The 27,940-nt window shown below is 35.0% G+C and overlaps 4 protein-coding genes across 8 annotated transcripts in view; 3 read left to right on the top strand and 1 right to left on the bottom strand.

Annotated features, from left to right (window-relative positions):
* The window catches only part of LOC140667334 (uncharacterized), an 82,363-nt gene extending 73,060 nt beyond the window's left edge, over nt 1-9,303 (top strand). For both annotated transcript variants that reach the window (XM_072895165.1, XM_072895164.1), the window contains exons 2-5: nt 2,785-3,076; nt 3,192-3,495; nt 4,719-7,888; nt 8,585-9,303. In XM_072895165.1, the coding sequence (XP_072751266.1) occupies nt 3,478-3,495; nt 4,719-7,888; nt 8,585-8,747 (3,351 nt within the window). In that variant the 5' untranslated portion in view covers nt 2,785-3,076; nt 3,192-3,477 and the 3' untranslated portion in view covers nt 8,748-9,303. The remainder of the gene's footprint in view (nt 1-2,784; nt 3,077-3,191; nt 3,496-4,718; nt 7,889-8,584) is intronic.
* Nucleotides 9,304-9,968: 665 nt separating this feature from the next.
* LOC140667351 (smad nuclear-interacting protein 1) lies at nt 9,969-11,700 on the top strand. The gene is made up of 2 exons (XM_072895213.1): nt 9,969-11,164; nt 11,462-11,700. The coding sequence occupies exon 1, from the start codon at nt 10,256-10,258 to the stop codon at nt 11,162-11,164; it is 909 nt and encodes a 302-aa protein (XP_072751314.1). The 5' UTR covers nt 9,969-10,255; the 3' UTR covers nt 11,462-11,700.
* A 171-nt stretch (nt 11,701-11,871) lies between these two features.
* Sev (receptor protein-tyrosine kinase sevenless) overlaps nt 11,872-27,940 on the bottom strand; it is a 34,003-nt gene continuing 17,934 nt past the window's right edge. For 2 of the 4 annotated variants that reach the window (XM_072895157.1, XM_072895160.1), the window contains 16 exons: nt 25,777-26,006; nt 24,642-24,881; nt 23,673-23,820; nt 22,954-23,450; nt 22,424-22,713; nt 21,537-21,893; nt 20,964-21,267; nt 20,274-20,597; nt 19,449-20,047; nt 18,649-19,302; nt 16,982-18,381; nt 16,363-16,797; nt 15,992-16,212; nt 15,339-15,809; nt 14,575-14,938; nt 11,872-13,636 (listed from right to left, as the gene is read on the bottom strand). In XM_072895157.1, the coding sequence (XP_072751258.1) occupies nt 12,774-13,636; nt 14,575-14,938; nt 15,339-15,809; nt 15,992-16,212; nt 16,363-16,797; nt 16,982-18,381; nt 18,649-19,302; nt 19,449-20,047; nt 20,274-20,597; nt 20,964-21,267; nt 21,537-21,893; nt 22,424-22,713; nt 22,954-23,450; nt 23,673-23,820; nt 24,642-24,881; nt 25,777-26,006 (7,397 nt within the window). In that variant the 3' untranslated portion in view covers nt 11,872-12,773. The remainder of the gene's footprint in view (nt 13,637-14,574; nt 14,939-15,338; nt 15,810-15,991; nt 16,213-16,362; nt 16,798-16,981; nt 18,382-18,648; nt 19,303-19,448; nt 20,048-20,273; nt 20,598-20,963; nt 21,268-21,536; nt 21,894-22,423; nt 22,714-22,953; nt 23,451-23,672; nt 23,821-24,641; nt 24,882-25,776; nt 26,007-27,940) is intronic. The other 2 variants (XM_072895159.1, XM_072895161.1) reach the window with 2 other exon arrangements.
* On the top strand, nt 26,236-27,599 carry LOC140667356 (cAMP-dependent protein kinase catalytic subunit beta). Its single transcript, XM_072895219.1, has 2 exons — nt 26,236-26,678; nt 26,880-27,599. Exons 1-2 carry the CDS (start codon nt 26,337-26,339, stop codon nt 27,597-27,599), a joined length of 1,062 nt encoding a protein of 353 aa, XP_072751320.1. The 5' UTR covers nt 26,236-26,336.

Genomic DNA, 27,940 nt, shown 5'->3' with positions numbered 1-27,940 from the left:
TAGAATATAATATAATAGCGCAAAATGAATTTAACAGTAACATGTTTTAATTGCTATCAACAAGCAATATTCTATTTAAAAAAAAGAAGAGTAAAAAATATAAAAGTAATAATGAATATTATTTAAAAAATTTTTCTCTTTAGTTTCTAATATAAATTCTTTAACATGATTGGAATTTTGTAAATTTATTTATTTTGTAAATTTTATTATTGGAGTTTTGTAAATTTATTTATTTTGTAAATTTTATTATTGGAATTTTGAAAATTTATTTATTTTGTAAACTTTATTATTATTTCCTACAAAGGTTGTACGAAATTCTTGAAAAAGCGAGCGTGGAAAGGTCTCGATCATTAACTGAGCATGGATAGCAAGGTCTCATAAAAAATGTCACATTGAATGTAAAATTGCAGAATGACGATGAGAATCGTTTGTAGGCTTTGTTTATTAATTATAAGAGCGAACGTTATTCTCGTAGCGTCCCACTTTACAATACTTTCACTCTTTAACAGTTACGTTATTGCTCACATGAAGGTACTGCTCTCGAAGAACTATGTATATAGTTCGCGATTACGCGTTCGTAGGAGGCTCATATCATCCGTAGTTTCATGAGAACTGGGCAAATCAAATTCGCGCAATCTTTTGCCATCGTGGTTACGGAGATTGGTCTTGCAGAAAGAGAGATGACGTGATAGAGAGTCGTCCCGAGAAAATTTCCACGCTCTTCGTGCGTGAATACACGGTTGAAAGTATAATAATTGCGTAGCATAATATAAGATATGCGTGTAATACATAAGATGCAAATATTGGACTATAAAGTGTTAAATTCTTGCAAGAATTAATCTCAATCGAAAAATTTATTAAATTGCAATAATAAGGTAATTGCGATAGTCATATTATAGAAAACCAATTAGAAAGTTATCGTTTCAGGAAAAGTAATTTCATCTAGTGATAAAATGTTTAGGTCTTATTGTACAATAATACTGTCTTTATCTCAATATGATTCCGTGGATTTATAGATAAAAAAAATGATCTGAATATGAAACAGATAGAATAAAATTATATTATATTAGTCACATTTAATTTAAATAAAAAAAAACTAATATAGCTATTGTTTTAAATAGGTTCTTAACAGAGATTTATATAATTTTGAACTGTTAGATAAAATTATTTATATAAATATAATCACATCAGAAATTTAATAATATATATTAATTTTACAAACAAAAATTGGACAGTTACATGATAGTATATATTTGTCATGTTTTAAAGAAGAGCGGATTTCCCTAAAATATCATGGAGAAAACAGCATATAGTTAGAATCTTGCTACTTGGCTTCTACGATGCCGCGGAAAAGTGATGAATCGTTTTCACGTGCGAGAATATATTCAGTTAGAGAAGAGAGTAGCCAGCGACGTGTGATATCATTTCCCGGCAAAGTGGCAATAAATCAATGTAAAATATCGTTTTGATTCGCGAATTACTGATTGTCTCAAACGGATTCTGTATTTATCATCTTCGAGCTTGCCGGCTGTTATTCGGACCTTACGCCAACATATAAGTGAAAGTTAGTAAGTAGGACGCGCGACGTCCAATCTCGATGTCGATGACGTCGGGATGTCCGCCAAAGACTCGAATCGTCACCGCCAGTAATAACGACCATCGATTTTGTCGTCGAAAAATTAATGAATGCCGATATATTGAATGACCTAGCTCCGATCACGAGAATGAATTCTCCCGCGGCTTTCGAAATTACACGATACTCTCTCACTGCAATCTGTCTCGTAAGACTCATCTCGATTTATTTCCCCTCCGAGCGATCGAAGGCTATCTCTTAAAAAGGTTCAGGAAGACGATAGACCATACCGGCTTTGATGATCGGCCGATCTGGAAACGAAGACGGTTACGCAAGTACGAACGCGAGAACTTTACATCACTTTTGCAAGTGAAGGAAGGCTCTCCCCCAGGTCATCTCGTTCAATTACTCCATTAGATCCGCGTCTTTCGTAATTACGAACATGATTTGTACACAATCTGTTATTATTTCTTGCGACTAAGTAAGTTGCCTCAGACTCCCTCGTATCATATCTAGAAAAATGTTTCATGTAATTTATAAGTCAGATCTGTCATATGTTAACGTAACAGGATTCTAATAATTTCTTGTGTTATATGCATCTTTTATAAAAATTACAGAAAGATATCGTGCAGTATATTGTTATTGTTTAAAATCAAGTATTTGTGAAAGTATATAAAGGTAGTGATATATTCTTTACACGTATGTATACTTTTAATATTTATTTTAATATAAACATACAATTATATATATATATAATTATAATTATATACGTACATGTCGGTTGTCTAATATAATATATAATTGTTTATGTAAAAAATAGTTTTAAAAGTATATATACCCACACGTAAAAACAGAGAAAGAGAGAGAAAAGATGAAATAACACTGTGAAAAATATGCTAGTAGAAAAACATAGTAATAATTTCTGTCCTTGCATTTCTGTAAAATTAATCAAAATTGCTTTCGCTTTTAGAGACTTCATTTGCAATATGCGACATAATTGCACTGTTTAAAAGCATGAATGTGAATGTAACTATTATTCGAGATGAGCAAGATCTACAAGGGAAAGTCAATGGCTAAAATACTAATGATAATATAATTGCAGATACAATTTAATAATCATGTCCATCACAGAGACCGAAGAGCAAGAAGAAGAGTTGTAACAATTAATCGTCGAAATTTGTCAATAATCGATTTTACGTACTCTTTCACAGCACGAATTATTGAACGGATCACCTGTCTCGAGGAAGTCGCAGCTTAGCACAAGTTATCCCATAGGGAAAGTAATCATGTTCGCTCGGATTGACGGCATAAAGAGACTTCGCGCGCCTCTTTCACCGAATAGTCGTCGGTACGTGCGACCGCATCGAGAGAAGAAAGAAAGGAAGAAAGGTTTCGATTTCGATAGGCCTTGGAGGTCGCGGAAGAGCGTAATGGCGTTTAGTATAATCGTCCCCTCCACGCTCGATTGGACGGATTTAAAGAAAGTCGTCGTTGTTGAAGAAGGTACACTCCATACCGCATACATTTTCTCTCTCTTTCTCTTTCCTTTTCTTCATTTATGTACATATCTATATATGCACCACGGACACAAATACCAATGAGACGTGCGCGCATCCAGGGGCCCCGGAGAAAGGTGCTGCTCCGTCTTCGATATTAGAGAGGACGGTGGCCTCAAGGTGGTGGTGGCATCAGGTTGGGAGAAACGGGCCCCTGGGCTTGATCTGTCCTCAGTTCCCATGCGAGGCTTCGCTCGATATCGTCCAGCAAGACACGCACGATCGTCCCGAGCGGTGTCATGCCGCGAGTCAGCCGTCTCTAACGCGAGAATCGGCCGGTGAGAGAAGTGAGGTGATCCTTTTCGCGCGGACCAAACGGGAGGAAGAACGACGAAGAACGACTACAACATGCGGCTCGCTAAGCTGGTAATTATTACAACAGGGCGCTTCGCAAAAAGGGCGAAAAGACCCCTTTTAGATGAAGACTGCTTATACTTTCATCATAATAAGCGTGTCACGTGAAACCCTCTCGATTCTATCATTTGCAATCAGCGAGCGTATCGGCGCTCGTGAAACGGGGAAAGTGCATTAATAAAACTCACCGGACGCGACCGACAACGAAACGACCGATAATTTTTGCACGGATAATTGACCGTTTATAATCGCAGACGTGTTTCATCATCAGTATCGCTTTTCCTTCAGTTAATTTTGCAGCTTCGAATGTAGCTTCGAAACGCGCGCGCATCTACTAAAAGAGATGCTCGGGGGCCTTATTCGAATATGTTAACCAGCGCCGAGAGAGGCACCGAATTCTCGAGGTGAAACGCGGCACCATACAGTCTTGAACTTTGATTCTCTCTTTCTTTCTCTTTCACCCACTTTTCGGTTGATTTAAAAATATTAATCGAGCACATTGAAGCCTCACTGCATGCCGATTTATACATATATATGTAAAATTGTATAAAATGTATATATATATATTTGAAATTATGGAAAAGAATGATAAAAATTGATTTAGTTATATTTTGTAATTAGTTTATTATAAAAAATAATGAGTATGATAACATGTCATTTAATCTTGTCAATAATTACATCAATGGAACACACGGAAATCTGTAATCTCCCGGTAATAAAAGTTTGGACACCGAGAGAAACGAGAAATGTTCGATATGTCACAAGTCGGCCTCACCATATCGAGAGCGCGATCACAACTGGGAATCGCTTATCAGGCTAACTGTTTCTCGATTCTCGCTAGCATACCAATCCATCCGAAGCCTGTTAAGGTCTTGAATGCGTTTTCTGGTTATTAAACGGGTTACTCGGTTATCAGAGCGCGTAAAGTCCCTCTTTACATTTTCGCTGCGCTAATCGATTTGAATCGGTGACATCATCGATCCATTAGACATTAGACTATATCAAATGATATAAATTAATGTACTACTTTTCAGAAGTTTGAATTATTATTAAAAAAATTATTATGTTTTATATATATGTTTTATCGGATTTGGAGTTAAAAAAAAACCTTACTTTCCTTGTATTTGAAATTTAAAAATTTATAGTAAATATTTGTAGTTTTATAAATATCTAATGTAGCGTAATGAAATAAAAAAATATTTTGTCGATGTATCGATTTTTTTCTTCTTTTCTAGGCATTTTTGGCGGCGACGCTTCTCGTCGCCGTGGCTTTTGCCAAAGAGGAGAGCTCGTCGTCGAAGAGCCGCGATAAGCGTCAGCAAATCGCCTTCTTGCGAAAGGGCGGTCGTTTGCCATCATATGCGGTCCAGATGGAACCGATAGTGCAATACTCTCAAAGGGATCCTCTATATAATCCCTTAGCAAACCCGAAGAGTGACGATCTGTACGAAGAGAGTCCATTGAGCTACTATCCAACGGAACCTGAGCCGATCATTGAGATCATTATCAAGGAATCTAATGAATCTCTGCCGACTCCGGTACCACCGCCGCCTCCACCTCAATCACGACCCACTAAGGAACCTATTCAAGTATTCTACGTAAAGTATGAAAAGAAAAAAGGTTACGGTGACAAGACTCGCGTCGTCTACGACCCGCCGATTCCTGCGCTGACGCCGGTGGAGGAACATGAGGAGATTAAACCGGATAATCACGCGCCTTATCCTGAAGAACCGACACAGACGGTGACATTGGCGCCGCTTCCAGAACCATCAACGACTTTGCGCGCTATTATTCGACCTGACAGCGAAGTATACCACTCTGGCGGTAGCGGCATCCGTGTGACTTTCGGCACCGAGCAGATACCACCCAATAACCACAACAAGCGCAACGACCTGGAGACGCCCGGAAACAGCGCGCCACAGCATATTAGCAAACCGACGGCATCTCCGGGATCGCCGAAGAGACAACACGGTCCGTATCAACCACTACAACCACCGGTTCATCCTCAACGAGTGTCACCTGCATTTCCGCAACAACGTATCGTGAACTCATTTCCACCTCAGCAAGTACTGCAACAACCGCCAACATTCTTGCAACAGCAACAGCAGCAGCCGCCATTCTTGCAACAGCAGCAGCAGCAACCGCAGCCACCGTTTTTGCAACAGCAGCAGCAACAACCGCCACCACCACCGCCGCCGCCGCCGCCATCACATCATCAGGCGTTTTTGCAACAGCAGCAGCAGCAACTGCCTCAGCAACCCTTGAGAAATCCGCCATCATCACCATCGAGACCACCACAACGGCATCCTATAACGATTCAAGGCTTGCCGGAAGTGCAACAACGCGCGCCGTTTAACAGTTTTGGTCCGCCGCCGCATCGTGTCAATATTAATCATCCGCAGCAACCCGGATTTCCGCCCACTTTATCAGTGTCTCATCAGAGTGTGCAATTACAGAATCAACCTCTGCCGTTACAACAAAATAACTTTGCGGAACCGCCCCCACAACCACCCCAACAACCACTGTCCATTAGACCTGGAGGCTTTAACTCCGACTCGCCACAACAACCTTTGCCTAGACCAAACAATTTCAACGTTGAACTTCCACCACAATCGTTACCTCAGTTCAAACAGCAGGAACTGGAGAAGCAGCGATATCACGAGCAACGACGACAACAAGAGTTATTAAAACAACGGGAACATCAACGACAACACGAACAGCAGCGACATCAGGAACACCAACGATTTCTGGAGCAGCAAAGACAAATCGAGCAGCAGAGATTGTTAGAGCAGCAAAGGCAGCAGGAACATCAGAGACAACAAGAGCAGCAGAGGCAGCAGGAACATCAGAGACAACAAGATCAAAGACTCCATGAACAGCAACGATTCCAAGAGCTACAACGCTTGCAGGAACAACATAGGCGGAAGCAGGAACAGAAACTTCTTCAAGAACAACAATATCGCGCTCAGATTAAATATAATCAACCGCAGCTTCAACAATCGCAACGGCCGGAAGGCGAAATCTTCAAAGCTGTCCCAAAGCTGGAGCAGCATTATGCAATCAGAGAGAACCCGCTTCATCCCGGTCCATTCCCACCAAATCCCACAGTAGTGCAACCAACTGCGTTCCCTGAAATTTCTCAGAATCAGTTTATCTCAACGCAACCACTCAATGTTCCTCACGATCCTCAACAACTCTCCGCGAATTTACCGAGTCGTTTCATCTCCGCCGATACTCTTCAGCAGCAACATCAACAACTAAACGCGAAACATCAAAACTATCAATCAAATAATCAACAGAACTTCTTCTCGCAGAATCGTCCGACGCCGCAACAACGACCGCAACAACGACCGCAACAACGACCGCAGATTGCTCCCTCTCAACAGCAATCTATATGGGGCAGTCGGCCGGCGTTCCAAAACAATCCCAATCAGAAGATCTATGCGACACCAGTTAGCCCTTCTGAAGAGTTCAACTCGTTGTCGACTGCCAGAACGTTCTTGCCGACAACGACGACGACGACGACTACCACTACTACAACTACCACTACCGAGGCACCAACAACTACGCTTTCACCGAACAAGGTGGCCAAAATCCAGGAGAACATCGCCAACCTGCCAGACGAAGTACCGGATGATATCAGGGAACAGCTACTGAGTTCCGGGATTTTGGGCAATGCAGACATACAGATTCTCGATTACGACAAGATCGGCGACATACCGATCGAGAAATTGCCGCCGGAAGCGCTGGCAAATTTCTACGGCGCCGGAGGCGGTGCGGCGATCGCCGCCGGCAGCGAGCCCGTGCCAACGATTGCTAAAAAGCCGGTGACGAAGACGACACAACGTATAACGAGCGGAGGGGATTCGCCGTCGAAGAAGACAACCACTGTCACCGTCGCTGGCAGCAGCGGCTCGACCAAGTTTGAACAAGCTACCTTGCGACCCGGCGGAGTTGAGATGAAAGTAGTACGCTTTGATCCGAATACGGAGCAAGGCCGAGCCGTGGCGGTGCAGCATATACGAGACGACGCGACCCGGCTCGAGCCAGTGACCGTGGGAGCGTATGCAGACCCCGTTCAATACAATCGTTACCTACCGCTTAAAGTGAGCGGTGCGTCTTTCCCGATACCGGACGTGCCAGAGCTGAACGGCCGTAAGATCTCGAGCGTCGTGGTGCTAGCACCTGTCGACTATGACTTTCTCGGTGGCGAGGAGAAGGAGATCACGGACTCTCAGCGACGCGGCAGAAAGGCCGGTAGCGACGTGCAGCCGGTCAGATTTCTCGCCGGTGACACCCTCAAGCAGCTCGTGAAGAAGCCCACTGCAGAGAACTATAAGAAGTGGCTTGAACAGGAGAGTCGTACTGAACCACAGAGGCAATCCGTCGTGCTCCTTGTGACCTTGTGAGTATTGATTATTTTAATGAGCATTACGCGTAAATTGGTACATAATTTGTTTTTCATTAATATTTTAAAACACTTTTGATTAGGTCTGTTGTATGAAATTTTTATTCCAATATATGTATTAAGCAGTGACAGTTTCTTATTTTTGTGATATTTCTTTTTAAAAAATTGATTTATTATATTATTTTATATTGGATAGATATATGTATTGAATAGATTTGTATAGTAAAACTGATACTTGTATACTTTCAAATTTAATATCATTTATGACTTTACTTTCAGATTTAATCACATTACCAATTAAATAAAAATTTCTTTATTTCTATTTCTTAATGTGTGTGCATTAAATTAAATATGCTCTACTCTAGTAAATATTTTAACTTGTATTTTAATTTGTTTTTATTTTGTTAATTCGTTATCCATCTACAATTAGTTATTAAAATTTTATTAAATTCTTTAATATTTTTCAAATCTTGTAATTTTGTATTAAGAATTTATGATCCCCTTTGTAATTGTCTTTTCATTCTTATGTTATACATATGTATCATATTAACTAGTCATTTGCTTCACTAGGTTTTTAATATGTACGATTCTCTCATCGTATATTATTATCGATAGTTTGTCTATTCCACGAATCTACTTGAAAGTCAAGGAATTTGCTATTGCTACGCGCTTTCACTCACCGCGATTTTTCAGGCCGAGAGGCGGCGATCAGGGTGACAAGGAAATCTTCATGTATGATGTGACTTCTGGATCCGTCAGCAAACTGGCCGGTGATCTCTCAACAGCTTTTGTGGACGCCGCCGAAAGCAATTCTGACGGCAATGACTCTGTCGAAAATTCCTTTTCGACATATTAATTTTATTTCAAAAAAAGCTCTCCTTTTCAGATGTTTAAAACATAATTTGTTGGCCGTATGCAAAATACTTTTCTCTGAAAGAGTTTCATAATTTATTATATTTTATAGTGTGTACATTTTTAAATTTTATTCAACTGAAACTATCTAATTATCTCTTTATATTGTTCCTGGTATAATAATTAATCAAATATTTTTTAAGTGATTTAAATGAAATCAAATTTAATTTTTTACTTCGTCTGTTCTCATTTTACAATAAGAGGAAGGGAATGGATCTTTTGAAAATCTATATTGTTTGTATGGTAATAAATAACAAATGCTGGTGTAAAATAGCATCAAAGAGGTGAATATATTTTCTGAATTGTCACATGATGCATTTTTATTGCAGTTTTAGAATAAAAACGAAGGCAGTTGGTTTTCAGAAAGGTAGAGAGTCGCAGCATGGCAAATTATGTATTTCAAACTCATATTCTTGTAGATATCGTGATTATATATTATTATGTACATAAGAATAATTTTGTACTTTTTTATACAAAATAAAATGCAGTCTCTTAATGTTGGCACATGCTATGTATACTTTCCACAACTTATGTGTATGTCAATTACGATATATCTATTGTGTGAAAATGTATTTAATGTGCACTTCCAGTAAATATGCAGTATAATGTATTCATTATCAATTTGTTTGAATATTTAACACATGTTTATTTTACATTTTTAAGAGTCTTTAAATCCTGTTCAAAATATGCTCTTATGTTTTCATGTATTTACAACATTAAAATATTTAATCTTGTAATTTTATATGCACAACACAATATTTAATGCTGAAATTAAAATTTTTAGAAATAATTTAAAAAATATAGTATGAAATATATTTAATAACATTTTTATTATAAATAATAATTCTTATACAATTATGTATGTACACTAGAATGTATGAAAAACACATGTAAAGTTTTTTTTAAATGACTTTTGTATGTATTGATAGTCATGAAAAATCATCAATGTACATCTATCATTTCATTCATCTTTGATGTAAATTAGGTTAATTAAAATCAGTAATTAAATGAATGAAACAGAAGTCATGACCACGGCAGTCAATGTGTACTGCAAATCTTTTTTTCTACGAATTTAAATGGCCCTCTCTGACCAAATGGTAGCCAATCAATCTTTCACTCTTCCAGTTAAAGTTAGAAGCTGATTGGCTGACAGTTCTCACCGTTCTCTGCGTATCTTGTAGTATCTTTTGTATGGCGCTACCATTAGGTTGCAGTACGAAATCGTTAAATTATTCTGGATTATTTTTCTTGGAAATACACAGCAACAAAAACGTTTGTGCGCTATTGATTTCGTCTTGAAACACGTATCACATTTTTTTATGCACGCATATCACGATTTGCCACAATTTTCTTTTAGTCAATTGTAAGCGGATAGATTGTGATTAAATTAGGTTATCTTGTCGATATTATTCGCAAGTGTTTTTTGTTCATCTGTAAATAAACTTGAAAGATATGTCAAATTACCGGACAAGTCACAGCAACGGTGCAGAGCGAAGAGATACGTATAAAAATAACAGAGATGACAGACATGAAAGGAGTAACGATTCTCACAGAGATAGATTACAAAGGGACAGGAGCAGAGATAGAGATCATAGAGGTGGTAGGCGCGATTACTCCAGAAGAGACGATGAGAAGCAGAATGGAAAGAAAAAATATGAAAGATCGCCAGCAAGAAGAGAGAATAGTCATTCCAGATACAGAGACCGCAATGAAAGGAGTAGGAGTAGAGACAGAAGAGATGACACTGGAAGAAGACGTAGCGATCAACACAAGCAAAAGAGAAGCTCAGAGGATGTAAAAGTTAAAAGAGAATCTTCTGTTGAGTGGGGAAAGTCAAACGTAAAGACTGAGAAAGAAAAGCCCAATTTTGAATTATCAGGAAAATTAACAGAGGATATGAACACTGTTAATGGAGTAGTTATAAAGTATTCTGAGCCAGAAGATGCCAAGAAGCCCAAACGCAGATGGAGACTTTATCCCTTCAAAGGCGAAAAGGCATTGCCTACATTATACATCCACCGACAGTCAGCATACCTTATGGGTAGAGATCGTAAAGTAGCTGACATACCCTTAGATCATCCTTCGTGTTCTAAACAACACGCTGCTTTGCAATATCGTTTAGTTTCCTATCAAAAAGAAGGAGGCATTGAAGGAAGAAGAATACGACCATATATTATTGATTTAGAATCAGCAAATGGAACATTTGTAAATAATGTAAAGTTAGAACCCAGAAGATATCATGAATTGTTAGAAAAAGACGTAGTACGATTTGGCTTTAGTACCAGAGAATATGTCCTATTGCATGAACATAGTAAGGATGATTCCTTTGATGATGACGTACCTCTTACAAATACAACTTAGGTAAATAATTTTATTATTCTATATTCTGTTATATTTATTGTATTTATATAAGATGCATATAGTATTATAAATTCAATTAAGCAACATTAAAATTTAAAGTTATTTAAAATATTATTTTATGGAAAGACACATAAAAATGCTTTTTCTCATTAATGATAAAATGTAACGAAATTCAAATTTTAGTAATGATTTCTTTTCCCTTATATTAATTCTAACATGACTGAACATACTCTTACTATTTAAGCTAATTAAAATACACTTGTGTGTTTTCTAATTTTAACAATCTAATTCTAATAGAGAAAAATGCCCAATGAATACGTGTGAAGACTGATTTGATAAATAAATCAAATAGACCTGATTCATCTGGAGAGAATCAAGAGGATGAGGCATGAGAGGAAAGTTCCAGTATATGTGTAGACAAAGCTCTGAGCTTTTGGAGATCCTTGGAGAACCTTTTATGCATATTAAATGTTATATACATTGACGATGTAAGACAACTTTTGAAAGTTCCTGAAAAATATATTGAAAATCTTAAATTTAGTGGTAATTTATTTTTCTCTGTTGCATTTTACTATGACTGTTTTATAAATATTTTAAAGGAATTTAAAGAGAAAGAGTTGTAGGTAATTTTTTTTTGTTAAATTACTTAAAAAACTCACACTTTCATTATATATTTATATATTATTTACAATTATTAATTCTATTCACTTGATTGACCATATGTATATATATGCATATAAAACAACTTAAAATTACACATTACTTGAAGCATAATCAATCCATTGGCATAAATTTCATGAGATTTTATACATTCAAAAACTTATCTTTTCAAAATAAGATTATACACCTACACTTTTATATTATTAAAACTATGTAGAAAACTTAACAATTTCTTATATCGCTTTCTATATTTTTTAATTATCAAATGTGAGATTTGTACAATGAACAGTGAGAAATTTCGTAAATTATTCAATAAATATGTTATTTGAAATGTAGTGATTATAAAATTAAACTTCACATTTATCATTCTCCATTAACATATTCTTATATTAAATAACAGTTTCGCGATTATTACTGAAATCACGCAATATCTATATGTCACAAAACGATCTGCCACAAGTTGCATAAGTTTTTGAGTATAAAACTTTATATATGTACATAATAATGGCAGTTAAAAGCTATTTAACTCTGCTTTTCGCAATTAATCATTTTCTTTACATATAAGATGCTTAAATTTCAATAACATAAGCAGAGTTTTTTAATATAAATGTGCATAGCTTGATATATATTTAAGGCACTGTGTTAAGATTAAGAAAGGAAAATTTTTTGAGCAAAATCGTACTTGTTGTACCTTTCAATGAATTAACAAAACAAATTCATCTAAGCAGACCTTAATAAAAATAGATCTACCATATAAATTACTTACAAAAAAAAAAACTACCTCATAATGATCTAGAAATTTATTGTCATGTAATTAGTTGTTGTCCCAAGTCCTATAGACCTGCTCAAGCGTAACTCAGAACATTTAATTATCGATTTATGTCATTCGTAAACTCAAAAATATATAATTGATAGGAATTTCATTTTTAGATCTACTACGATCAGCGATTCATGATCCGTTCACTCTGACAGCGTCTGCCGCATTTATATTTGTATACGTGACAATGTTGCCCTCTTCAACTACAGGCGTCTGTCGCAGTAGATTCAACAACGCGCTATTTATCACAAGCGGTATATTTGCCTTGCCGTTCTGCAAGTTCGAGTGAGTCTTTTGGATCTTCGGTAACGTACACTTTGTCACTGCGCTCTCGTTCGAAGGCACTTCTCCGTTTCCTGCAACGTTCCCGAGGACGTTGATTTTCAGAACCGTCTGAGAATTGATCAAGGACGAGCTGGGACGCGTGGAAGGAGCCAAGCTGTGTGAACTAGAGCTCCTACCCTCGATACTCGTCTCAGAATTTCTTCGTTCGCTCAAGCAGTCAGGCTTGTATTTTTTCCCATTCAAGGATGAGAACGAGTCCCTCTTCGGTGTCAATTTTGCAATTGAATTTACCGACTTCGAGCTGTCGAATGTGTTATATTTTTCAGGTATCCCCGAAATCGACGCACCCTTTCGATCTGGCAAATTCAGACTAGCGATCGATGATCTCTTTTCATATAATTTTCCATCAGATTGTTTCCGTTCTTCCGTAGAATGTTCCTGTGTGTTCTCGGTGGGCAAACTGCATTTACGAACTTGATTTGTGTAATTAACCCTGCTTATGTTTGCTAAATTTTGATCCGAGATGTGACTTGAACGAGGTATTTCATATCCATTCGTAGGATTCTCTGTTATATCCTCGTTATCCGCTAATAATTCTAGATACTTCGGAACCTCTTCGGATTGCGGGTTGAGCATGGCATAGTTCGAACTTTGGAGAAAAGGTTGCATATCTCGGCTTCCCTCGGAGCTGCTGGATTTCCAAGAGTTTCCTAAACAGAATATTGATTATAATTTATAATAAAGAATATTAAAAAATCTTATTAATTGCAAAACACTCAGAAAACTATATATATTTCTTTATAAAAAAATAATTCTTTATTATCATATATTTTGTATTCTTTAATATCTTGGTTTGATGATTTTGTATTTATATATATATTATTTTTATATATAGCTTGTAAATCACGCATGATTAATTATAATCAGATAGGAGAACTATGAGCTTGTGCAGTAATGAAAAATAAAAATATATTTCTCCGTAGAATGATAGAGGCAGATGATGTTTATTAAAACCTACCTGAATTGTTATGATTTTGATTCTCGTCAGCAAAGTAAGCCATGTTAGACACGCCTGCAAGCACGAGCCATGCAATGATAAATATGTATTTAAGCAAACAGTAATATTCCAGTACATTTAAGGATTAAAGAAGCACATGATAAAGATATTTCGTTACATGTAATTTGATAATGTCGAGTTACATAAAAATGTATGAGAAACATGCTTATATTTTTTGATATGAAATTATGTATAATTGAAATTAATTGAAAAATGAGTTTTATTATCAGTTTGCAATTTCAATATTTAATTTTTAAAAAATAATTTTTTTCCAATCAATCAAATTTATAATTTGTAAATTATCGTATGCATTATTAAATACATCTTATATGTGCTTTGTCTTATTTATTGTAATATTTTTCGTGTCTATATTTAAAAAAAACATATCTAACTCTTTCCATATTATATGTAAATGATGTATGTAACCACGTTATAATAGCAAAAAAATGATTTATGAACGTATTAAATATTTTATGTAATGCAGATGCGAGTAAAAAAAAACTTGCGTATTCTTAGTCATTCTGTCGATTTGCAAAAATTAATTGCTCCATGCAGTGATATGAATATGAAAAAAGATATACGTTAATTTACCTTTACGGGTCAAATAATGTCCAGTATGTACTGGGCTCAATATTGCGTCTTCTATATGACGTCTTAAGAGAATGATGCTTTCTAGACAAATCTTAAAGCTTGGTCTAGCATCCGCTGCGCTCCAGCAACGCATCATTAATTGATGCAACGTCGGTGGACAGTTGAGAGGTTTCGGTAGCCTGCCACCCGCACGTACGTAATGCAACACTTCAATATTAGTTCTGGCAGGATAGGGTTGCTGACCCAGAGATGTAATTTCCCATATTAACACGCCGAATGCCCAAACGTCACTCTGTGATGTAAATATTCCGTCCACTAAGGATTCCGGTGCCATCCAGCGAACAGGTAACATACATTCTCCTCGCTAAAATATAATTTTTGCTTATTAACTCTTTCGACCAAGTTGCTTTTAATTTTTTAAACAAGCATGCATTACGTGTTACTTTTTTTTTAAATTAAGTATAAAAGGCCTTAAAAAAAGTTTAAAACCGCAATTGTTTATGGTACGTGTATTATAATCATATAATTTAATAAATAAATGCATATATATATAATTTAATAATTTGAACTTTTTTTAAGGCTTTTTTTACTTAGATTTTTATTTGATTTATCATCATTAAAGCTCGTGCATCTATTTGATTGTTTTTAGATTTATTTTTCTTTTAATTTTATCTAGCAAAAAGATACAATATTATTTTTGTATGAAAGTATAGATAAGAAGTTTGTAAAATTTTCTTTATTATTTAAAAAAAAATTGCATTTACCTTGCGATAATAATCATTTTTGTAAATATCTCTCGCTAGTCCGAAGTCACCAATTTTTACAACACGGTTCTCGCGATCCCTCGCTGATACCAAACAATTCCTACATGCGATATCTCTGTGCACGAAATGCAGTTCTTCCAGATAACGACAACCCCGTGCAACGTCTTCGCACATGGCGAGCAAATCTTGTAGACGCAGAGCATGCGAATTTGTTGGTTGCAAGGATCGACTCTCTCTCAAATAACTCAACAGATCACCAGCCTCCATTAATTCTAACACGAGTAAAGGAGAATCGGTATCTAAACAAACGCCTAATAGTCTTAATACATGTTTATGTCGAAAATGGCTCATAAGTCTGGCCTCTTGCAAAAAATTCGTCTTCTCTTGCAAAGTCGCATCCTTTCGCAACATTTTTATGGCAACAGGCGTTATGCCTGGTCCTTCTAAATCCTTGGCATTTCCTTGAAATACCTGCACAATATTTAGAATTAACTTAAAAATGCAAATTTCACATATATTTATATATATAATATAAATTTCATATATTTATATAATACAATATAAATTTATTATAATATTATACAGTATTAATTTTATTATACAAAGATATATAAATTGTGTAGAGAAAGTGTTAAAAGGAAATTAAATTTTACCTTTCCGAATGCACCGCTGCCTAGAAATTTTGCTAATGTAATCTGTTCTTGTTTGATTTTAGGCAATGCAGAATCATCCGGATCAGTTTGCAATGTAGAAGCGTATAATGCAGATTGAATGAAGTTTCCATGTGGTATTTCACGAAGAGTTGCTAATTCAACGTCGGATATTATCGGAGGTAAAACTGTCTTTTTATCTTCTTTCCGTTGTCGGTAAACTGCTGAATAATATTATGATAAAATTGTCTAATATTACAATGTTAAAATATTTAAATATTCATATAAATTGTTTTCTATGAAAAACATTTATTTTTTGGAAATTCCATATCAATTCACAATTAAAAACTCGAGCTAGTAGTAAACATACTTACGGCAGAAAAAATAACAAGAGCCAGCTAGCATTATGATAATAACGATCACAATGAGGCCTAACATTAACGGTAAGTGCTGTTGTGTAGTTATATTTATTAATCCTCCGGTAGATTCTGTCAGATCAATGATCGAGCTTGACTCACTCCAAGCACCGAAGCCATAGGCGTTTCTAGCTCGCACGCGAAATTTTATATATTTCTGATCAATGTCTCCGGTAATTATCCAATAATTATCCGTTCCGTTATAATATAAATTCCAGTTCTCGTTCTCGTCGACTTCGTTATCTGGTTTGTAATTGTCGTCGGTGATTAAACCTTCCAGTCGATACAAAGTTATTTGTGAACCGTGAGCTTGTGCAGGTTCCCAATTTAACTGGTACACAGAGTTTCGAAGTCTCGTTATCGTAGGTTTTCCAGGAGCACTCGGGACATCACCTTTTTATCATACAAAAATAGAATATAAAAAATAATATTTTTTTGTTTAATTTAATACTTATATTTCTATTGGAAATTTTATTACTTGCTTTTCTCTATATTGAATCTAAAAAATATTCTTATATTTATAATAAGCATAATAAATTAAATACTTTATTTTATGTCTTTAATTTTATTTACTTACCTAACGTTTGAAACGTAAATCTTCCATCCTCAGGCCATATAAAGTTTTCTTTGTACACAGGATATTTCAGTATTAGACGAAATTTGTACAACGTACGCGGCTGTAAACCTCTAATATAATATGTTACTTTGTACTGGTTCAACTCAAAGCTGTCTGCGATTTGCCACATGTTCATCGCAACATCCTTGTATTCTAATATGTAACCGATTGTCAGATTGACACTCGGGATCCAAGAAATATTCATACTGTTCACACTGATTCCGCTCACAGTTAAATTGTTCGGTTCTGAGTACATGCGGATAGTCTTCGTAAGAGTCTCGTTGTATAAATCGCTGAAGTTGACGGGATACACGCGTACGTATATTAGATAATTATGTCCTGCCTTAAACGGCGTCAGCATCGCGAGAAATCTGCCATCCTCTGTGCGCTGGGGTTCCTTGACCGGTTGTTCGCCATTCTGTCGACCCTCGTTCATCGAGGGAAGCAATCTCCAGTGCACCTCGTAGTGTACAGCCTCGCAATTCAATACCTTGGGTGGCATCCAATAAACCGCCGCCAAGGTTGGCGTCAGTGCCTGAACTGTAAAGTTCTCCGGTGCACCGGGTTTGCCCGGAGTAGTCATCAGCGTCACATTCAAGCTTGATAAGGTAGACAATTGAAAGTGTTCAATGTAAATATTGCTCAGATTCAACTGCAGGTTGTATTTTGTGAATGGCTTTAGATTCTGAATCTCGTAACATCGCTCGTATGTCCGCAGCTCGAAACCTTTGCACTCCTTTAGACACTGAACGCGGATAATGTACAGCGTACTAGGTAGACTGTATTTCTCGCAACCGATCTCGGGGCTCATCTCCGGGAGATTGACGACGATACTAGTTGCCGTTGCATTCACTTGTTTGATAGTATAATCTTTTTCACGAGGTATCAGACATCTTGTTGTAGGATAAGCTTGCAAGGATTTACCAAAGGCTGTGATGCGACGTACATTAGGCAAGTAGAGGCTTTTCAGCTCTGGCTTAGACATATTTTCCTTGTTCACGAAAGGATATTCCTTTCTTATAAAATAGATTCGATTTTCCGTTACATTGGACCAGTAAATGTTTATCTTGTCGACTGTAAGAGACGTGAGAGTCGCTGTTTTGAAGCCTGCACTTAATACTACATTGCACATGCAACCATGAATATCAGCTACATTTAAATGCCCTTCCATCGATACCCAGTATATCACTGGTTCCTGGATATTGGTTTTATCAATTGTCATCATAGGCATTACCGACGAACTAGATGGGCAGGTACATGTATTATTTATATTTTTGAAAAATGGTTGCACGTTTTTCCCGTCGAGATCCGATTGCATTATTATACCTCGGTCATTCGTCGCTTCAATCCAGTATAAAGATCTGGAAAATATGTATACATTATATTTTAATTATTTTATATTTTAATCATTATATTTATGTTTTAATTATTTTATATTATACATTTTTGAACAAAATTCTGTGTGAATTTATAATTTTGTTCAATATTTTGAGATCGCATAATTTATAATATTAAAAAAAAGTTCTTCTTTAATATTATGAATAATTAAAAAATAATAAAATAATATATAAATAATTAAAAAGGATAAATAAAATTAATGTTTTATTTTAGACGAATAAAACTCGTACCCCAAAAACGGCACTATATCTAAAACGGGAATATATCTTCCTCTCCTCACGATATTGTTGTATTTAACTTCACCAGCTTTCCACATTGTTAAATCCAGTTTCATGATGTAGCCGCTGCTTTCCCATGGATTGGTACTGTTATATTCGTATTCTGTCCAATATAGGTTTCTCGCTACCCAATCGATGCAGAGGCTGTACGCGGTATTGTTCAAGGCAAGTATTTTTGTGGCATTAGCCCCGATTATTTTCAACGTCACTAATTCTTGCATCTCACTAATCCAATAAATTTCGTTTTCAACTTCCAGGTAATTGACGTCTATCGCGCTGTGCCTGGTGAGCGTGTAATTAGTCTCTTTATCCAAGTCTGATATTCTCACAGCATCCGCAGTGGCGACCAATAATTGAGGCACCGGGTTCTCGTATCTGGTCGACACGTTGATTAAATCCGTGTAAGGACCAGCGCCAATTTTGGTATGTGCTCGTACTTGAAAATAAAATGTCATGTGGCGTGTTAGATTCGATACTGTGTATTCCAATGTCGAAGCTGGGACGTTTTGATCCTTGCAGAGGTGAGTCCTTTTCTGATTTTCGATGAACCAACACTGGACCATGTATCCTTGAATCACTCCGTTTGTAAACTGTGGCTGATTCCATCTATAAAGAAAATAACTATAAGTAAGAGAATAAGTAACAAATATTCTAACGTTATTGCTTATAAAAATCTATAACAGACTCAGATCTTGTATATGTGTTGGTAAACGTAAAAAAAATAAAAAAGTGCAAAATTTCAGATTCTTCACCTGAATATCACGAGACGATCGTTATTATCAGACTCATGGAAGTCTTTGTCCACGAATGCTCTGGGAGACATCGGCTGAGTCGGCACGCTCTGTGGTGATCTCAAAATCTTTCGCGAATTATGCGCCGTTTCCCAGTAAGTAAAAGCTTTTACAGTAACTTCTAGCACGGAATAAGGAAGGATCTGGTCTGAATTATTGTATGGAATTGTCGTTTCGATCGTGATTTCCGGATTCGAATTCGTATTAATGTAATCTGCGAATTTTACTTCATAGAAAACCGTGCCGTAATTAACGTTTTTCACTGGATCCCACGATATATTAAAATTCCTCCAAGTTCCTTCGACTCTTATGCTATTAAAGTCGACAGCGTTCGGCGAAACTATTACGTTTTCCGATGTTAAATTCTTTGGGTATTGATGAAGCGCGGGATCCATAACGGCTACCATGTGTAAGCCAGACAAAGTGATTCCGTTGATCACGGCAGTATTTTGACCGGAGAGATCGCCGATCACTGCATTCGTATCATCCTGCAGCCATAGCAGGTGCTCGGAGAAATAACATAGAGGTCCTTGCACATTCGGATCTTTCAAAGTAGAAACCTTGAAATAAAAATTTATTGTTTAAATAAATTATTATATTTTATTTTAATTTATTTACGCATATTGATTGTACGTTATTTGATAAAATTAAAATTATATTAGCAGCATTTATAACTTTATTGTTCTCGAATTTATTAGAAATAATCTAATATTAGAAATTATAATATTATTATTTGAAATAATAGAGTATTTTAAATATAAAAATTAATTAAATACACAAAGTAACCTTTTCCGGAATGATTTTGTGATTCATTGGAATTCTTTCGGACGTAGGTGCTCGATAAACAATGGATCCACTTTCGTAACTTCGAACGATCCAATAAACGTATCTATTTTCGGTGTCGAGCGTGAGTCCCATCACTTGCTTCCCATTAAAAATTTCGTCCGAATGATAATATCTTCTGTTCTGTCCATTTAATCGTACAACTTCCACAGCGTGACCTGTAGACCAATACAAGTATGCTTCTAGAGAGTCGATCATGAGTTCTTTCACAATTGCTAAAATAGACATCGGCTCTTGTTGAGATCCGTCCAAATTTGCTCTTGTTATCTGTAAAGTTAAAATAATATTATTCTGTAAAGTATATTCTTGAAAGTAGAATATATTTTTGATATCATTTTAACAAAAATCTTAACCCATCAAAGATTTAGATGATTGTTTTTAGATTCTAATAATTGCGCTTTGCACAGCGAAATGAAATGAAATTATAATAAAAGTAATAAAACACAAATATTTTACATTAAATTACAATTATATAAGGGTTTACAATCTAGATATCGAAATATTTCAGAAACATTGCTGTCAAAATTCTAATAACATTCATGCAAAAATTTGCGTTTTGAACTTGCGTACTCTAATTCGCTTTAAGTTAAAATACGTTTATTATATTTATATTTATTATATAATTATATTTACTATTTGTTGCTTTGGATTCGCCCAATAGAGCTTTTTGGATAACCAGTCCACAGCGACACTTCCCACCGAATGCATGTTAAGCTTCATCTTTTGATGATTGCTAACGTTATAACGATATAACGCGGAGTTATTTCCTACTATGTAGAGCACATCCTTATACCAACTAATGTCGACGATGTGAAATTCGTTCTCGGACTCCTTTAGACTTGTCTTAGAAATGAGCGTATCTATATTTTCGCCGGTTACATCGCTTCTCAAAAGACCCTCATTCGACGACCACAAGATAGACGCGTGCGAACCATCCCTAAATATATAATTTAATTTGATAATAGTTCGGGAAGAATTAACGTAATGCAAAAGAGAGAAGCATTTTTCAAAAATCTTATATGTATATAAAACATTAACAAAAAAAACTAGAAAGATACATATTAAAAATTATTATAAAAAAAGAAAGAAGAAAAAAGAAAAATATCTAAAACTCAGTACAAAAAACCTGTTGTATTTATTATTATATTATTATATTTAATTAAAAATTATTTTTTAATTAAATATAATATTTTAAATTAATATTACCTTAAAGTTCGCCCGCGAAATTCCGTAGACCATGGTCCTCTCCCAGCATTCGTATATGCTGCAGCTTTGATCGAATATTCTGATTTTTCTCGCAAATTATAAACAGTATGTGACAGTCCAACAATATCATTTTGATGAATAGTTTCGCCAGTCGATTCGTCTATGATTTCAAGCTCATATGACCAATCTTGCCAAGCACCTTTTCCCTGATATCCTAGTAAATGAGGAGCTTGCCAAGAGACCTTTGCTCTTTCCGCTCCTAGGACAGCTTGTACTCCTGTAGGTGGATTTACTGGAGCGGGAACGGGTTGGCTTGCATTCATTAATACGTTCACACTGACGAAGAAAGTGTCGGGACTGAAAACAAGAATATTTATTCGTTGCCATTATTAATGTAAGTTTAATTTAATTTCTTACGATAAAAATAATTTATAATTTTTACTAATAAACATTAAAATAATATTAAGTAATAAAATATAGTTTCGAAATATATAAAATGAGTTTTTAAACTAAAACAATTAAAAAGAAGATCTTTATGTTAAACATTTCTTATTTTATTAATATATTTAATAGTATTTTTTTAAGTTTTTATAAATATATATAGAGAGCCGAAAAAAGTATCAGGTAATTTCATATATGAGATATATCAGTATACTGTGTGGATTCATACTTATTATTATTATTATTATTATTATATATATTACGTTAATAATGGTAACGTATAATAGTTTTATTAAAAAATTCGCGCGATCATATCTTGAAGATATTGTTAAGCGGATAACGGTATATATATGTAATTATTGGATTCATTGCACTCATTGATTAAACAAACAAAAAAATGATAATATTTAAAGCCAAATGTAGAATTAAAAGAAATATAAGAATACCTGTCAAGATAGGAATTATGAAAATATCTATCTTGCGCACGATGATAGCCTTCAGTAAGAACATCTTCACCATTAGTCCAATAAAATAAACCATTTGCCATAGCTAAAGAAACAACGTTATTGAATTTTGGTTTTTGTGTATTGGACCGCAAATTAAAAATTTCACGACCGTCCAGTGTCACTGATAGCACTGTATTTTTAGTGTGATGAGGAACAAGTAATCGAAAATTCATATGATCTACCGTGAAAGCACCCAAATTCGAATCATCAAGAATTAAGTATGGTTGAACCTAAATAATAAAATAAAGTCGATTTTTAAAAAAATAATTAAATTTTTATACATAAAGGTTTAGTAAAATGTCTTTTAAAAAATTATTTTATTTAAAGTAAAATATATATTAACGTCAATAATATATATTAAAATAATTAGTATACATGTACAACTAATAATTTTGCATTTATTAATATAACATTAAAATTAATAAAAATTTTAATAATCTAAAATTACAAATGAAAAAAGGAATACATACCTCGTGTTTTACACCGTTGCTGATATCTGCCAAATCTAATCTATACAATCCTACTTTAGTGACCCAGAAAATATATCCATTGTAAGGATCGACTTCGATATGCAAAGGTCGAGTCAAAAATCCAGCTATAGCTACTGTCAAACCCTTGCCGTCCAAATTACATCTGGCTATCTGCCATACTGTAGTTGCGTGTTTTACTTCTCCCAATACATATAAGTGAAGATTCAACCAGTCGACGGAAAGACTCAACGGTTTGAAGTTTACTCGATCAGGACTTAGGATGGCTTCCGCTTCCGATCGCTCGATAATCGAGGTACGATACACGTAACCCATCGAAGTGGAAACGAATAATTGAGCGGATGCCACGTGTATTGCCACACCACGGATCACACTCTCGGTCTTGTAAACGACGCTGGGCTCGTCCAACATATCGGCATTTTGCATCATGACCACATGCTCGCCACCGAGGATGAGAATCGGTTGTTGTGTATCCTTGACTAAAAATAGTTTTAATTAATTATTTACAAATTTATTAATATGAACATGAATTACAAAATTTGAGAATCAGAAATCGAACGCTTTTGATTCTTTGAAATAGTAAAATTTAATGGAAATTAAAATAATTTGTAAAATAGATCTATGTAATATCTGCATTCTTATATCTGTTAATGCTAATATAAATATATATATATATATATATATTTTTTTTTGCAACATACCAGTAGGTTCTCGAGTAGTAGAGATATAAATAATTGCAGGTGGACCCTCGCCGACTCCATTTCTCATAGTCACACTGACAGAATAATTCTGATTAGGTGCGAGATTTTGAAACATGTAGTGATTGGTGTTCTCAGTAGCTGGGATATCCTGTTGATAAAATATTACGTATACTTTATAGGTCGTAATCATCCGACCGTGAATCCCTCGCTAAGAATTAAATATGCAGTTAGGAGAAAGAAACGCCATGCCAGAAACTTATTTTGCAGATGTTCTGGTTCGTACAAGTCGTTAAATCTAATGTTAACGGATTTTTAGGTAATGTTATTAATAAAGATGCAATAGATGTAATATTATAGATCTAACATTGCTTCATATTAATGCTATGAAGAAATGGCCATGCTTTGAAAAGCGTGCATTTTCTTCAAATTAATATTAGTATGCAACATAAAAAGCAAAAAGATATGAAATATAGGAGATTCATTGACGATTTTTATAATTTTTAATATATTTATAATTTTAATAAAAACTAATATAATAATTAAAAAAAATTAACAGAGAATATATCAAGTATTTTATGATTTTTGTAAATTAAATAAAAGGATTTATCATTATTGCTATATAGATAAAATGACAAGTATATTATTTAAACGTCACCATAAAAAAGTCAACGCGGTTGCTCGCCAATGAATTCTTCTCAGGAAATCAGGATAACGGGATACATCTTGCAGAACCAGTTACATATATTATTACATTTCCATATATGTAAACAATAGTTAAATAGTATAGAAAAGCGTGATGACGCATTTTGCGCGAATACATGAAAATATAGAAAATGTAAAGAGTGCGTCAGTTGAGAGAGAAGAAAAAAAGGCTTATGCATACAGAAGTAGTATGCGAAAGATACTTTGGTGTGAGTACCAAAGTAATTGGATACGCATGTTTGTATATGGTTCTGGCCTGGCGTGTACCTTAAGCTGGGAATGTTCAGCCCTTTGCAGACGCAGGACATAAGACAAAAGTGGCCCGTTCGAGAATGGGCCCGGTTCCCAAGATACAGACACGCGGTAGCTGTCTACCGCCGCCGCTCTTACAATTACCGGTGCTGATGTCGGTAAACCGGCCGGACATGTTAATATTACCACACTTGGCGCTGACACGATCGGCTCCGGATTATGTTGCGACGATTTCAGGAGCAACGCTACGCGAAACTGCAAACATCAGCGTTTTTTTTTCATGAAAAATTGTATAATAAAAGAAATTATTCAACAATATTAAATGTATATTTTATCTAAAGTCTACGTCGAACCTAAATTAATATATATTATTTAAAAATCTCCGTTCGTCCGCAGATATGATGTGCATTTTATATTTTATTAATATAAATGAAATATATGTATATAAATACTTATAAAAAGTCTTTCTCTCTCTCTCTCTCTCTCTCTATCGAACAAATAAGAAAAAATGTATTAATATATAAGAGAGATATATTATATAAGTTAATGAAATATTTATGTTCATTTGACAAGGGACATGTCACAACTGTCCGGAACCGATTTGATTTCCCTTAAAATATATTGTTAAACGCAAAAATCTAAGAGACACGTATTTTTTTATACGTGCGCAATTTCATGTTTAAGGGATAAAACACTCCTTTGAAAAAAAAAAACGGTATTTTTCTTTCAGGTCGAATATCGTCAAAACTGTAAGAGATAGAAATAAAATTGTTAAACAAAAGTTTAACGGTTTGAAGAGTACTTTAAAGTTATGAGAAAGAATTTTTTAATTTTTTTCAAAAACCCCCACAACCCAAAATTTTATAATTTTTTTTTCACCAAATTAAAATACTATTGAAGCCGTTAAACTTTTATTTAACAATTTTTTCTATCTCTTATAGTTTCGACGATATTTGACTTCAAAGGAACCATTATAAATACCATTTTTTTCAAAGGGGTGTTTTACCTCTTAAACATGAAATTATGCACGTATAAAAAATACGCGTCTTTTAGATTTTTGTGTTTAACAATATATTTCAAGGAGAATCAACTCAGTTCCGGACAGTTGTGACATGTTCCTTGTGAGAGAGATTCGTTTGTCTTCACATACCCTGTATTTAGTATATGGTTGCAGATTCTCGACAAGTATCTGATCACCTTCGCCCCATGATTGATTCCTGCAGTACTGCCACGTCTCAGCTAGCTCTTCATATCTCCATTGTACCAAGTATGATATACCACTGATACGTTTATCTATACCGCTTTTCCATTCGAGGCTGAGCGAAGTCGCCGTTAAAGAATCCGCGACCAATGCTGGTGCTTGTGGAGTGCCAATTTCCGCTATTTAAAAAATTAATTTCTTCATTTATAGAATGTTTCGTGCCGTCATAAAAATGTCAATAGATATTTAATTGATATTTTATAGAAGATAATTTACTTTTATTTATATCTACAATATATATATATATATATATATATATATATATATATATATATATACATACATACATATCAATATATGTAATACGTATAAATAAACAACATACGATCATATCTCGTTACACAGCAATCTCTTAAAACAACTAAAATATCATGTCATCTCATGATATATTAACCTTTTAAATTTAAAGCATTCAATTTTAAAGAATTAAAGAATTAAACGTATTTTAAATGTCACACGTACGAATGGTCAACAGCGAAAGAGAACGAATGTTCAAGGAATATAATGATATCTTAGACAATCTAAGAACGTCGTTTCTAGAGAAATGGAAATCGAAGATGGAGGATAATGCGAAATTAGAAGATTTTGAACAGTTCAGGACTGTCGGCACTGGTGCTTTTGGTCGCGTTATTCTCGTCAAGTATAAATCAACATCCACGTATTACGCCATGAAAATTCTCGATAAAGTGAAACTCGTGAAGATGAAGCAAGTGGATCACACGCGTAACGAGAAGCGAATTCTGCAATGCATCAGCTTTCCCTTCTTGATTTTTATGGAGTTCTTCTTCAAGGCAAGGATAAAAAATTGAAATAACGACATTAAATCTTTACTTTTTTATATACAGAGTATATTAGGTATTAGATAGATCTCTTTTGGTAAATTTTTTTCTAGAAGAGAAATTAAATTATTTCTTGTTATATTTAATAAATATATCAAAATATTCTCATAAAATAGACACATATGACGTGCTATATTTTAATTTTTATTTCAGGACAACTCTTACGTATATATGGTGTTGCCGTTCGCGCAGGGCGGCGAAATGTTCACTCATCTTAGGCGTATGGGGAAGTTCGATGAATCATTAGCGAAATTCTATGCCGCTCAAGTGGCCTTGGCCTTGGAGTACTTGCACCACTGTTCTCTAATTTACCGAGATCTGAAGCCGGAAAATATCCTGATAGAGAATACCGGCTACATCAGGGTAACCGATTTCGGTTTCTGCAAGATGGTAGACGGTCGCACATGGACCTTGTGCGGCACGCCAGAATATTTGGCGCCGGAGGTGATTCTGTCAAAGGGTTACGGTAAAGCCGTCGATTGGTGGAGCTTTGGCGTGCTGGTCTACGAGATGAACGCGGGATACCCGCCATTCTACGCACATGATCCCATGAAGATCTATGAGAAAATTATAGCGGGCAAGTATAAGTTCGCGCATCATTTTGGCGAAGAGTTGAGGGACATACTGAAGAATGTACTACAGGTAGATCTGACAAGAAGATACGGCAATTTAAAAGATGGTAGTATGGACATCAAGAAACATCGCTGGTTCCAGTCTATCGACTGGATCGAAATCTATAATCAAAAAGTGCAACCGAGCTTTATTCCTCAATGCAACAGCAACGGTGATACAAGCAATTTTGATCATTATGATGAAGAACCGCTTGATATCTCGTCTTTCGATCAATATGGGAAGGAATTTGCAGATTTCTAGATATAAAAAACGGCAATTACAAATTAATATAAAAAAAGGAAGATTGAGATTAAGAAATTGATGTGGAAATTATATATAAATTGTTATATTATTGATGATATTTGTATCTTATATTTAGCTTAAGAATTAATTAGTTTATGATGATAATCAACAAAATAAACAATATTTTTTAAATTTATTTTAAAAAATAAAATAGAGATAGAAATAACAAAGATGAACGATGGTAGAGAAATGATATGTAAGGGAAAATTTCCTAAATTTAAATATTGTACATTACCATCGTAAAAGTTCGTAAACGTGATCATACACAAGAGTGATATTTAACTGTAAGTTTAACAAAA

Source organism: Anoplolepis gracilipes, chromosome 6, assembly GCF_047496725.1.
Source record: "Anoplolepis gracilipes chromosome 6, ASM4749672v1, whole genome shotgun sequence".
In the NCBI taxonomy this organism is placed as follows: domain Eukaryota; kingdom Metazoa; phylum Arthropoda; class Insecta; order Hymenoptera; family Formicidae; genus Anoplolepis; species Anoplolepis gracilipes.
Note: the sequence above shows the minus strand (reverse complement) of the source record. Positions and strands in the feature narration are given on the sequence as shown.